Source organism: Apodemus sylvaticus, chromosome X, assembly GCF_947179515.1.
Source record: "Apodemus sylvaticus chromosome X, mApoSyl1.1, whole genome shotgun sequence".
Lineage (NCBI taxonomy): Eukaryota > Metazoa > Chordata > Mammalia > Rodentia > Muridae > Apodemus > Apodemus sylvaticus.
In genome coordinates this window covers 151520542-151534356 of record NC_067495.1, presented here as the reverse complement: position 1 = coordinate 151534356, position 13815 = coordinate 151520542, and the positions used below count along the sequence as shown (strand labels likewise).

At 37.7% G+C, this 13815-nt stretch overlaps 1 protein-coding gene across 5 annotated transcripts in view; it reads left to right on the top strand.

Annotated features, from left to right (window-relative positions):
- Window positions 1–8757, top strand: part of Tmlhe (trimethyllysine hydroxylase, epsilon) — a 164654-nt gene extending 155897 nt beyond the window's left edge. For all 5 annotated transcript variants that reach the window (XM_052171126.1, XM_052171127.1, XM_052171125.1 and 2 more), the window contains 2 exons: window positions 6563–6701; window positions 7865–8757. In XM_052171126.1, coding sequence (XP_052027086.1) covers window positions 6563–6701; window positions 7865–7996 — 271 coding nt within the window. In that variant the 3' untranslated portion in view covers window positions 7997–8757. The remainder of the gene's footprint in view (window positions 1–6562; window positions 6702–7864) is intronic.
- The last annotated feature ends 5058 nt before the right edge of the window (window positions 8758–13815 follow it).

Below are 13815 nucleotides of genomic sequence, written 5' to 3'. Positions count from 1 at the left end.
TTTCTTTATTTCTTCCTTGACCAAGGTGTCATTGAGTAGAGTATTGTTCAGTCTCCATGTGTATGTGGGCTTTCTGTTGTTTTTGTTGCTATTGAAGACCACTTTTACTCCATAGTGATTTGATAGGAGGCATGGGATTATTTCAATCTTCTTATATTTGTTGAGGTCTGTCTTGTGACCAATTATATGATCGATTTTGGAGAACGTACCATGAGGTGCTGAGAAAAAGGTATATTTTTTTGCTTTAGGATGAAATGTTTTATATATATATATATACACATATATATGTTAAATCTAAAAGCTTCAATTAGTTTCTGTTTTCCTGATCGATCCATTGAAAAGAGTGGAGTGTTGAGGTCACCCACAATTATTGTGTTAGGTGCAATGTCTGCTTTGAGCTTTTGTAGTTTCTTTTACGAATGAGGGTGCCCTTGCATTTGGAGCATAGATGTTCAGGACTGAGAGTTCTTCTTGCTGTATTTTTCCTTTGACCTGCAAGAAGTGTCCCTCAGAGTCTCTTTTGATGACTTTAGGTTGAAAGTCAATTTTATCTGATATTAGAATGGCTACTCTGGCTCGTTTCCTGAGACCATTGGCTTGTAAAATTGTCTTCCGGCCTTTTACTCTAAGATAGTGTTTGTCTTTGACACTGAGGTGTGTTTCCTGTATGCACCAAAATGTAGGGTCCTGTTTACGTATCCAGTCTGTTAGTCTATGTCTTTTTTATTGGGGAATTGAGTCCATTGATGTTAAGAGATATTAAGGAATAGTGAATATCACTTCCTGTCATTTTTGATGTTATTTTTTATATTTGATTGGTTATGTTCTTTGGGGTTTGATGAAAGAAAGTTACTATCTTGCTATTTCCAGGGTGGGGTTTCCCTCCCTGTATTGGTGTTTTCCCCCTATTATCCTTTGTAGGGCTGGGTTTGTGGAAAGATATTGCACAAATTTGGTTTTGTCATGGAATATCTTGGTTTCTCCATCTATTGTGATTGAGAGTTTTGCTGGGTATAGTAGTTTTGGCTGGCATTTGTGTTCTCTTAGAGTCTGCATGTGATCTGCCCAGAATCTTCTAGCTTTCGTGGACTCTGGTGAGAAGTCTGGTGGAATTCTGACAGATCTTCCTTTATATGTTACTTGGCCTTTTTCTCTTACTGCCTTTAATATTCTTTCTTTGTTTAGTACATTTGGGGTTTTGATTATTATTTGACGGGAAGTATTTCTTTTCTGGTCCAGTCTGTTTGGAGTTCTGTAGGCTTCTTGTATATTCATAGGCATCTCTCTCTAGGTTAGGGAAGTTTTCTTCCATAATTTTCTTGAAGATATTTGCTGGCCCTTTAAGTTGTAAATCTTCACTCTCATCTATGCCTATAATCCTTAGGTTTGGCCTTCTCATTGTGTCCTGGATTTCCTGGATGTTTTGGCTTACATGCTTTTTACATTTTGCATTTTCTTTGACTGTTGAGTCCATGGTTTCTATGGTATCTTCAGCATCTGAGATTCTTTCTTCCATCTCTTGTATTCTGTTGTTGATATTTGCATCTATGGCCCCTGATTTCTTCCCAAGGTTTTCTATCTCCAAAGTTCTCTCCCTTTGCGAATTCCTAGTTGTTTCTACTTCTGTTTTTAGATCCTGGATGGTTTTGCTCATTTCCTTCACTTGCTTGTTTGTGTTTTCCTGTAATTCTTTAAGAGATTTTTGCATTTCCTCTTTCATGGCTTCTGCCTGTTGACCAAAGTTCTCCTGTATTTCTTTAAGTGACTTTTGCATTTCCTCTTATTGGCTTCTATCTTTTGACCCATATTCTCCTGCATTTCTTTCAATGATTTTTGTGTTTTCCTTGTAAGGGCTTCTAAGTTTTGCTCTGCTTTCTCCTGAATTTCTTTAAGAGATTTATTTATACTCTTCATGTGTTCCTCTAACAGCATCATGACCAGTGATTTTACATCCAAATCTTGTTTTTCCGGTGTGTTGGGGTATCCCAGACTTGATGATGTTGGAGAGTTGAGTTCAGATGGTGCCATTTTGCCTTGATTTCTGTTGGTAAGATTCCTATGTTTGCCTTTTGCCATCTGGTTATCTCTGGTGTTAGTATGTCTTGTTGTCACTGGCTGGTGCTTGAGCCTCTTATTAAGGCTATTTCTGCACAGCTGGATGACTGGGTTTCCCTAGCACAGATTGCTGTTTTGCTGCCCTCCTCTTGGATGCTGTTGGAGCCCTGTTGTGTTCTGCCCCAAGCAATGTTAAATTTTGGTTGACTCTGTGGACTGAACCTGTTGCTGCCTCTCTGCTCTGTCAGGGTGTGAAGATTGTGGCGGGGATCCCACAGGGCACAGGACCCATGCCTGGCTGGCTCACAGACGATCACTACTCAGTCCAGGACCTGGGCGCAGGTGGCAGCCCGCAGCTCGGTGGTCTTAGTCCCCAGAGGTCTTATACCTGGGTTATCTCAGTACCTGGGGTCACCTATCCAGTCAGCCTGAGCACAAAGGTGGCAGCTGCCAACTTCCACCAGGACACAGGAATTACACCTGGCTGGCTCACAGACAACCAGGCGCAGGTGGTGGCCCACTGCTCACTCAGTGGTGTAAGTCCACAGAGGTCTTAAACTCGGGATATTTCGGTATCTGGGGTTGCCTGTCCTGTCTGCCTGTGCGCAGAGATGGTGTCTGCCGACTTCCTGCAGGGCCCAAGACCCAAGCCTGGCTGGCTCACAGACATCCACTGCTCAGCCCAGGACCTGGGCGCAAGCGGCAGTCCACAGCTGGGTGGTCTTAGTCCCCAGAGGTCTTATACCTGGGATATCTCGGTACCTGGGGTCACCTGTCCTGTCAGCCTGAGCACAAAGATCAGTGATGTTTTAAAATGTTAAATATTTGACTTGAGGATGTTTGACCTAGGGTGTGGCACTATTAGGAGGTATGGCCTTGTTGGAATAGGTGTGGCCTTGTTGGAATAGGTGTGGCCTTGTAGGAAATGTGTCACTTCAGGAGTGGATTTTGAGACCCTTTTCCTAGGTACCTTAAAGTCAGTCTTCTCCTGGGTGCCTTTGGATCAAGATGTAGAATTCTTGATGTGTTTACCACTACCATGCCTGCCTGCATGTTCCCATGCTTCCTGCTTTGATAATGAACTAAACCTCTGAAACTGTAAGCCAGCCCCAATTAAATGTTGTCCTTTATAAGAATTGCCTCTGTCATGCTGTCTCTTCGCAGCAATAAAATCCAAACTTACAGATGTTTGAGAAATGAATGTATATCTGTGGCATGAATCTATATCAATATGTAAATATCATTATCTTCAATAGAGGAAGTACTTTTCTATCTTCCAGTCAAACACTGCATATGTACCCCCCAAAGGTACTATACTGTGTTTGTCTGTCTGTCTGTCTGTCTGTCTTTCAAAAAAGCCTACAAGTTGTTTCTAGTTTGGTTTCATAATGATTGAAATTGCCATAAAAATTCACATAAAAGTACTTTTGTGAATATATATATTTTCATTTCTATCAAATACCTAGGAATGTGTATTAATTACTTTTCTCATTGCTGTGACAAAATTCCTAACAAAAGCAATTCAGGGAAGAAAGGATTTACTCTGGCTCATAGTTGAAGAGTTATATACTTGGTAGCAGATTACAAAAGACAGTCAGGAATCAGAGATATGAATGCTGGTGTTCAGATCATTTTCTCCTTTTTTATTCAGTCTAGGACTCTGGCCCATGGGATAGTGGCACCCACATTCAGAGAGGGGCCTCCTTATTCAGTTACACCTCTCTGGAAATGCCCTCAGAGACTTGACCAGAGGTTTTTGTCTCTTAGGTGATTCTGGATCTGTCAAGTTGTTAACTAGTGTTAATTATTACAGAATATAATTGATATATTACAGAATCTAGAAATGTTTAGTTTCAGTAAATAACATGTTTTACCAAACTAGTTATATCAGGTTTTTTTTTTTTTTTTTTGTTCTTTGGATTTGGTTTTTTCGAGACAGGGTTTCTCTGTATAGCCCTGGCTGTCCTGGAACTCACTCTCTAGACCAGGCTGGCCTTGAACTCAGAAATCCTCCTGCCTCTGCCTCCCAGAGTCCTGGGATTACAGACGTGCGCCACCACCGCCCGGCTAGTTATATCAGTTTTATACCTTCATAAAGAATGGATGAAAGTTGCATCTGCTCCAAGTTCTTGCCAGTACTTGGTGCTGTCAGTTGTATTAATTTTAGCTACTGTCATAGATACTTTGTAAGGCTGGCCTTATGAACAAGTGTTCACAGGAATTGGATAATTCTTTCTTCATGATGCTGTCAACAACAAGTAAAATATTAGAGATATCCAATTACCTAAAATAGTAAGCTGTGACAAATTTACTGTTCAAAGTTTCAATTGCCTTATGTGTAAAAGGAGGCTAATAACAGTTTTCCTTCTCAAATGGTAAAATAAGCCAATGAAATAGTATTTATATAGCTACCAAATATATAGAACCAGAAGTCTCTAGAAATGACATTGAATATCAACATCCTATTGAAGACTGCTTTCTCACTATCCTTATATGAACATGGCTCCTAAAAGCTTCAGAGAAAGCACCATTCATTATACTCTTTCATTTGATTCTCTGATAGTAGTCCTGTGAGGCCTACTATGCTGGTATTTGTTTCACATATGAGAAAACAAGAACATTGTGTTCTGATTATGCTATATACCAAACTCAACAAATATCATCTGATATCTTGAAGACAAAAATTGTTTCTCTTTGAAAGGAAGACCATTGGCAATATCTACTATAATCTGACAATATACATACTTTACAATCCAGAAATTCTATCCTTAAGTTTATACCAAGCAAAATGAATACATATATTTACCAAGATATATAATAGAATGTTCATGGAAGCACTACTTATAAAATAGTTCCTAAGTGAAAACTACTCAAATGTTCAGTAACAGTACAATGAACAAATTATGGAATGATCATGCAATTAGGTTTTATACAGCATCAGTAATGAGTAACTACTACTAAATGATGAATTTCATAAGTGCAATATTAAATGAAAGATGACAGACACAAAAAGGAGATGCCAAATGATTCCATTTATATAAAACTTTTTATGAACAATTTTTAGTGACAGAAATCAGGATGATCAATTACCCTTGGGTAGGAGAAGCAATGTGACTGGAAAGGGGCTCAAGAAAATGTTACAGTGTTCTAACAATAATTGGTATATCTCATTAATAGTAACATGAATGTCACCCCAAAATGAAAATTTATCAAGATTTATTTATGCTTTCCTAAATATGTTATACTTTAGCAAAAAGTTAATGTCCCTTATCCAAAATAGAAATACATTATGTTTTCTTTTAGACAAGGTACAACTATGTAGCCTTGGCGGGCCTCAAACTGAAAGAATTCCACCTGCTTCTTTCTTTTTAGTGCTATGATTAGAGGTATGAATATTATACTTGGACAGAAAAACATTATATTAGTAAATAATTTTCAGTGGACCCCATAGTAAGCAGATCAAGTCCAAGACTTTACCATGCCCTCCATGAATATATATATAATCTTGCCCCTAGCTACTTCCTCTATTTCATTTCTTGAATCATAATTCTCCTTGATTACTCAACACAAGCCACATGTCCTGCTTGGTGGTCTGTAAACATAACAAAATGCTTTCTATATCAATACTTTATATTTGCTACTCTCTCTAGCTAGACTTCACTTCCTTCAGTTTGTCATATACTTGATTTCTATTCAGACAGGCACCAGCTGCAGTGTCAATTCTCAAATCCTTCAGCATTCAAAAACAATATTTTAATTACCCTTAAACACATGTCACTGTATTTTCACACAGCATTTGTAACTCGCTGAAATTATCTTATTCATGTATTTGTTGCATTTATATCTTTGCATCCTCAATAGTATATAAACTTCCAAAAAAGCTCAGACCATGTCACATTGCATATTCATTTCCTAATATATTCCTTGCAATAGTAGGTGCTCATGTAGGTGCTAGTATTGAATGAATAACAGACTGAATGAAGACCTCTGAGTAAAACTGTCTACTAGGCTATATCTAGTATTTTCCCACAAAGGAAAATATTTGTGGAATCATCTCATTCTGTATATTTTAAAGATAGCTTTGTTTATACAACTTATATTGTCCTCCTTAGTTTAATATAAAATGTTCAAACCCTCCCCTGATGTTTTCATTGCACTTTGATCAATAAGTACTTATTCCAGGAAACACACTTTAGATAAACATACTATATCTTAAAAAACAAACAAACAAATAAAAACCAACCATTTCCTGAGATGGGAAAAATCATCTGGAACTTAGCTTTGACTCCCTGTCCCAGAAAGACTCCAAAGAAAAACAAAATGTGACCAGCAGATAGTGGAATTTCTTTTCTCTGGTGCTGTATTCCTAAGAGTAATTTGATTCATTATCATTTCAAGTTTCAAACAAACAGTAAACACAGGGAAATCATTATCTAAAACTGTTCAATAAGCAGCCAATGTCTTCATCGTGTGTCTGAGATCTTTATTTCTCATGGTTCCATAAAAGGTACAACAACTATGACAGGTCTGTCATCAACACTGTGCCTTATGATGTTGTTCATCGTTGGTATAGAGCACACCGAACCCTAACAACTGAATTGAGAAGGCCTGAGAATGAGCTTTGGGTCAAATTGAAGCCTGGAAAGGTAGGTCCCAAACTCTATAAAGATACATCAAGTAAGCTTGCCATACAAAACTGGTGAAGATTGAAACTTATTTAATCTGTGTCACCATGTTACAAAGGGAAAATATTTTTCTTATTGTTCCTGGTCCTGCCAGTCATTCACTGATGATTGGAAGCAGGCACCACTTTATCTCCAGACATCAGACACACTTATTGTAATGATGAAAGGATTTAAGTTGGATCCTTCCAGCTTAATGATTCCATTTTTAAATCTTGATATTTCCTCTAACTACAGAATAGCTTCAACTATTTAAGGTCCAGCAACAGGCTCAAAGTGGGATCCAGCACAAGGGGAGGTCTCAAGGCCTGACACCATTACTGAGGCTATGGAGCACTCACAGAAAGGGACCTAGCATGACAGCACTCAGAAGACCCAACACACAGCTGAAAGAGTCAGATGCAGATATTTGCACCCAACCAATGGACAGAAGCAGCTGACCCCTGCTGTTGAGTTAGAGAAGGCTGAATGAAGCTGAGGGCGACCCTGTAGGAGGACCAGCAGTCTCATTTAATTGGGACCCCGGGATCTCTCAAACATTGGACCACCAAATAGGCAGCATTCACCAGCTGATATGAGGCCCCTAGCACACAGACACTAGAGGACTGCCAGGTCTGTGTTCATTCAGAGATGACGCACCTAACCCTCAAGAGACTGGAGGCCCCAGGGAGTTTAGAGGTCAGGTGGGGTGGGGGGATATTCACATGGAGACAGGAGGAGGGGAGGAGGTAAGGGAGGTGGAACAGTTGGAGGGTAGACAGGGGATCATGGGGTGGGGAATGAAATATGGAGTGTATAAAAATAATTTTTAAAATGATAAAAAGGAAGTATAAACTGAGGATTACAGAAAAAGAAACCAATTTCCTGATTTACTTTGAAAAAAAAAGATAGTTGCTTAAAGAATGTTAAGTTCCTTGGGTATACAGAGTTTATAAAAACTATTTACTTTTTAATTGATATTTAGGCTACTATAAGGTTAGATATATCTTATTTTTCTTTTTACTCTAGTTATCTTCAAAAGAAATATTTTATCAGATGTAACACTTTCAGTGATCTCTTCTGATTTAGATTCCCTAAGATTTGCTCTTGTTCTGACTGTTTACTCTTTTTTTTTCATATATATACAGGTATTATTTATAGACAACTGGCGAGTACTTCATGGAAGGGAATCATTCACTGGCTACCGTCAACTCTGTGGCTGTTATTTAACTAGAGATGACGTATTGAATACTGCTCGTCTCCTGGGTCTTCATGCATAAAATTAAAAGCACTAGGATTATGAATATACTTGGCACCCTACTACCAGAATTTTATATCAACAGAACAATATTGTGTTAAAATTTGCTTCATAATGTCTATTTCCCATTCTATAAAACAAAAGCTTTTCCTTACTTTTCTAGGAGAAGCCTGTTAAAGAAAAAGGGCTTCTGAGTTGTCTAATATCAGCCATCTAGTAGGGTAGCTTTCTTCCCAAGTTATAACATGAGTCTAATCTTTTCCTAATCTTTTTTATATAATTGTAATAACTGTACTTAAGAAATATAACCTCCATATTAAAAGGAAATCAATAGTATTACATAATTTTTCTTCAGCTAAATCAGAATGCAGTGCATTCTAGAAATGACAAAATAGTGATATAGTAACATTTGTAAAAGTTTTCACCTTTTATAATTCATTTGACCAAGAATATATGTTTGCTTCTATTTTGAATATATACTATAATACCTTCTAGCACCTTCCAGTTTCAGTGGTTGATGGGATATTGTTTTTCTTTTTGATGACTGAATAGTATTCCATTGTGCCACAAGTCAAGATTGATTCCATATTTTAGCTACTATGGATAATATATGAACAAACATGGGCATACAGATAATCTGTGATACACAGGTTTAATCTTACTTGGTTATTTAATGTACCAAGAGAAGGCATATGCATAGTACAGTAGTTTTATTTTTTTTAACATTCTTGGAATATGTGTTCTGCTTCCCATAATAAATATACTAATTTACATTCCCATCAATAGTGAAATATGCCTTCTTTTCAGTGTATATCCTCACTAAACTTTATATGTTCCTTTGAGAAATGTTGTCTCATTGTTTCATTGTTGTGAGAAGACAACATGACCAAGGCAACTCTTATAAAGGAAAACATTTAATTAGAGCTGGCTCACAGTTTCAGAGGTTCATTTCATTATCATCGTGGCAAGAAGCATGGCAGCATCCAGGCAGACATGGTGTAGGAGGAGCTAAGAGTTCTACATCTTGGATCCACAGGTAGCAAGGAGGAAACTAGATTAGTGGAAAGTGTTGGGCAAGTGGAATTGGAAGAGACAGAATGGGAGGTGGATTTGACTAAAACATATGTGTTGATGCTTTATATATGTTTGGCCCAGGGAGTGGCACTATTAGGAGGTGTACCTTTGTTGGAATAGGTGTGTCACTGTGGGCCTGGGCCTTGATACTCTAGTCCTAAGCTGCTGGACGTCAGTATTCTGCTAGCAGCCTTCAGATGAAGATGTAGAACTCTCAGCTCCTCCTGTACTATGCCTGCCTAGGTGTTGCCATGTTCTCATCTTGATGATAATGGACTGAACCTCTGAATCTATAAGCCAGGTCCAATTAAGTGTTGTCCTTATAAGAGTTGCCTTGGTCATGGTGTCTACTTACAGCAGTAAAACACTAAGACAATATTCATTTATGGAGTTTTCAAAATGTTTATGAAAACTAATAAAAAATAAAAACTGGTTAACTGATAAGCTTTTTTGTAAATACTTAAATTAATAACTTTTAGCAATATTTTATAAAACAATAATCTTGAAAACTGAAAATCCCTCACAATTTGAGATAATTGGCCATTTATCTTAACTTATTAATGTGTGTGTGTGTGTATTTACTTTTTTTTTAACCTTACCCTTTTGTGTGCGAATATCTGTAGATTGCAACCTATGTACTCTGATAGAAAAAAATTGATAATGAACTCTTGTGTGCTATGATGGATCCCAGAGCTATCTACATCATTGTGTCATTTGAGAATGTAGGCAATTTTGCTACTCCTTACCTTTTTTTCTTTTTATTTATTCTTCTCTCAGACAACACATTCTGATCCGTACCCTCTCCTCCATCTACTCCTCCCAGTTCTCCTCCCTGTCTAAGAATGGACACCACCAAGCCCTTGAGGAAATTCTGATACACTCCAATTTGTTTTTGAATCATACAAAAACAGCCCTGTGCTGAAACCTTTACTCTCTATTTTTTCTACTAAATGACATGAGTAGTATAGTCCCACAACTATACTGAGCTTCAGTTTGCTCAGTTTTAGTATATGGGAACATTAAGGAAAATAATTCATATGGTTTTCTGACAATTCTATAGTTATTATTTCATGCACTGGACATTGTTTGTATTAGTTCTGTTTTTGTTGCTATGATAAAATACCCTGATAAAATCAGCTTAAGGGAGAAATGGATTATAGTAGCTGATAGTTTTAGATGTATACAGTCCGTCATGGTGGGGAAGCCATGTTGGCGTGCAGAGAATGGTCAGCTGCAGGAACAGGAAGTTGGATAATCAATTTGCATCTGCACTCAGGAAACAGAAAGAAAACAGGAAATAGAGGTTGTTTGTAAATCCTCAAATCCTCTGCCAGTGACATACTTTCTACAGCAAGGCTCTACTTCCTAAAGGTCCCATAGCTTTCTCAAATAGTGCAACCAACTGGGAACCAAGTGTTCAAACACACAAACCTATCGAGGACATTTCATATTCAAGCAACAACATTGTCAAAAGTGCTATTAGTGGGAACAACATACCCAGACCTGTTCTACAATTGAAAACATAGAGGTAAAAACAGATTGAGCACCTCATCCCAGGGCACAGAGCAGAGTTTTAGAAACCTGACACCAAAGCCAATTCTTCTATTTAGTATGCCATCTCATATAATAAATATTAACTTCCTCCACTTTACACACTTATACTTTCTAACTATTCATGGTATAACAATAATCATCAGATCCACTTTCAGTTTGTGGGTCTTTGCTTCTAAGGTAGAAGCTTGGTAGAAGGAAATCAATCAACCAGTATTTTCTACTCCTAACTAGACTTCCAAATACCAACCAGCTGTTAGATTCAAATTCATTTTACAGAAATTGCCTTTGGCATTTGGGAGGTCTACTCAGAGGCCCCTACTGGGTAAAATCATCTCCAAGTTATGAGGCCAGGATGTATCTGTATCCTCACTGCATAAGCCTATACCTAGTCAGAGCCAAAGACCGTGGCTTTCTGACTTGTCAGTGTTTCCTTTTTAAGATCTATGGATAAGGGTTAGTGACTCATGTCAAGCAATGAGTGTAGCCTATGACCAGCATTTTACAAAAACTATTTTTGGAATGCTCTGCCTTCCAGGAGATTAAATGCTATCTACCACACTTTCCTTTTAGAGCAATAAGCCTGATGCTTTAGCATGGATATAATTACCTGTTCTTCTTGCTAATCTGTTTTTGTCATCATTATCCCTTTTTCAATTGAACCTTTATGTCTTATTCACAATTACCATGAGTTTGGAACTGTGGGCTTTCCTTGTCATGAACTCACTGTACCTTCTTGAGTGAGAAATCTGTATATTTCCTTGTAGATTTTACTCTTGCCTCATTTCTTGCATTGGTCATGCAAAGTATGACTGCATACTTCTTTGATCTGGGCTTATCTTTATAACAGTTTTTGCACCAGAATAAATTATACTGCTAAAGCAGTAAAAATGCCTTAGCTTGAATGATAAGAGTCCAAACTTCCTTTCTTGTGACCTAAAGGTCTAAAGTTAAACGAACAGAAGAGTAAGAGAGGCTAGTGAGACAAGTAAATTTGAGAGAGTATTAGGGAGAGTGTCTTGGAAGCAGAAGCTTATTGGGTAAATGAGACAGACAGGCACATGTGCATGATTATAATTAAGTAATAAAAAGGGAGACATATACACTCACATATGACTTCATATCCTCCAGAAAACTTTCCCAATTAACCTCCTAAAAGTTCTATTTAAATACATGGAAAGGACAGAATTTGAAAGAAAATATTAGAAATTTGAAAGAACAGGAGAGGAAACAGAACTAAAATTTACATGCTAAATAGCAGTTGAATGAATCACAACTGACTTAGCAGATCTGAGTAGAGTACAAACTAGGATTCCTCAGTGAATGAAGTAAAAGACAAGCTAACAAAAAGACAAGATTTTTAAAAAGGAAAGAAAAATAGAAGCTTGATTTAAGGCTATCTGTAAGAATCCTTCAAGGATGCAAAGGTAATTGTGAGAGTACACATGAATTGATTGGATACAAAATAATTAAGGATACTTGAAAAGAAGTGTATTCATCTGAAATCATTTTGCTAAACAATCTTAGTGTATTGGTGTTCCATGCCTTCCTTCTCTGGATAACTCTACAGGGTCATTCCATGATAAATAATAAATGGTCTGGAATAGAAGTTCCTGCATCAAGCCCAGGGTTGGACTGCCATAGTGAAAATGGGTGGTAAATGGATGCATGCATTGTTCATATTGTGCATATCCACCCTTCTTCCTTGATTCTGCTTCTAAAATTCTGGCAGCTGAAAGACTATTCTGTGAGTCACTTAATCAATCAAGATGAAATGGGCCTAACAAATTGACATTAAAGATTAACAAAATAAAGAGTACATACATATTATGATCAGATGCATAGTCTGCATATTGTGAGGGAGAAGAGAACTATGACACCCAACTAGTTGAGAGTTCTCAAAAAAAAAAAAACTGAAAGAAAAACCCCAGCAAGCTGGAGAGAAACAGACTCTGATGGGCACAACATGAATAGGTGAAGAGATGCAGAAGAAACCTATATGTAGAGAAGGAAAAAGAACTATGAGAAAGGAGTCCAAAGCTGAGATTCTCTATGAGGCCTGAAGAAAGAACCATGATTACCACTTTTTGTAACAGTGACAAAGCAAGAATGAAAGAAGTATACTGGTGAGTGTGAATGTGGTACAGAGAAAGAGTGTAAAAAAAGAGATGTTTCAATAATAGGACAACAGGCCCACATATTTATATTCCTGGTCATCAATTGGTAGACTGATTAGGAGATGTGGTCTTACTGGACTAGGTATGTCTCTTGGATATCTGTTGGAGGAGATGTGTCATTGAAGGTGGGCATTGAAATCTAAAAGGTCTATGCCAGGCACTGGGTCTCTGCCTGCCTGTGGATCAGTATGTAGCTCTCAGACACTCTTCCAACACCATGCCTGCCATATATGCTTCCACATTCTGTACCATCCTCTGCAGAATGGACTACCTTCTGAAACTGTAAGTAAGCCACCAATTGAATGTTTTCCTTTATGAAAGTTGCCATGGTCATGGTGTCTCTTTACAGCAATACAACATTGACTAAAACAAAAGATGACCCTGAGACCAATGACAAGCACAAGTAGGTGGGCCATCCATACTCTCAGAAAGACTGAGTCACAGCCCCACATAGAATCTACAAAACACTACAGATTAAGTTATAAATAGCACGGGGCCTGTGGATCTAAGTATGTCTAAGACTGAGGGATTCCAAAAAAAAAAAAAAAAGTGGACTTCTGCTGGATAAAAAGATGGCTGGCTCCACAGTTAAGAGCACCTGATTTTCTTGCAAAGTACCCAGGTTTGACTTCTAGCACCCACACAGTGCCTCACAACTGTCTGGAACTCTAAGTCCTGTGCATACAATACCATTGAAGTTCTATTAAGGAAATGTCCTTATGTGCCAAAGAGTTCAAGGCTCTTTCCCACTTTCTCTGCAATTAGATTCAGTGTATCCAATTTTATATTGATATCCTTGATCCACTTGGACTTGAGATTGTGCAAGGTGACAATATGGGTCAATTTTCATTTTTCTACATACAGACAGACAGCTAGGCCAGCATAATTTATTAAAGATGCTTTCCTTTTCCCATTGTATAGTTTTTGGTTTCTTTGTCAAAGATCAGGTAACCTATTTCTGGGTCTTCAATTCTACTCCATTGATCAACATGTCTGTCTCTGAACCAATAACATGCAGTTTTTATCACTATTGCTCTGT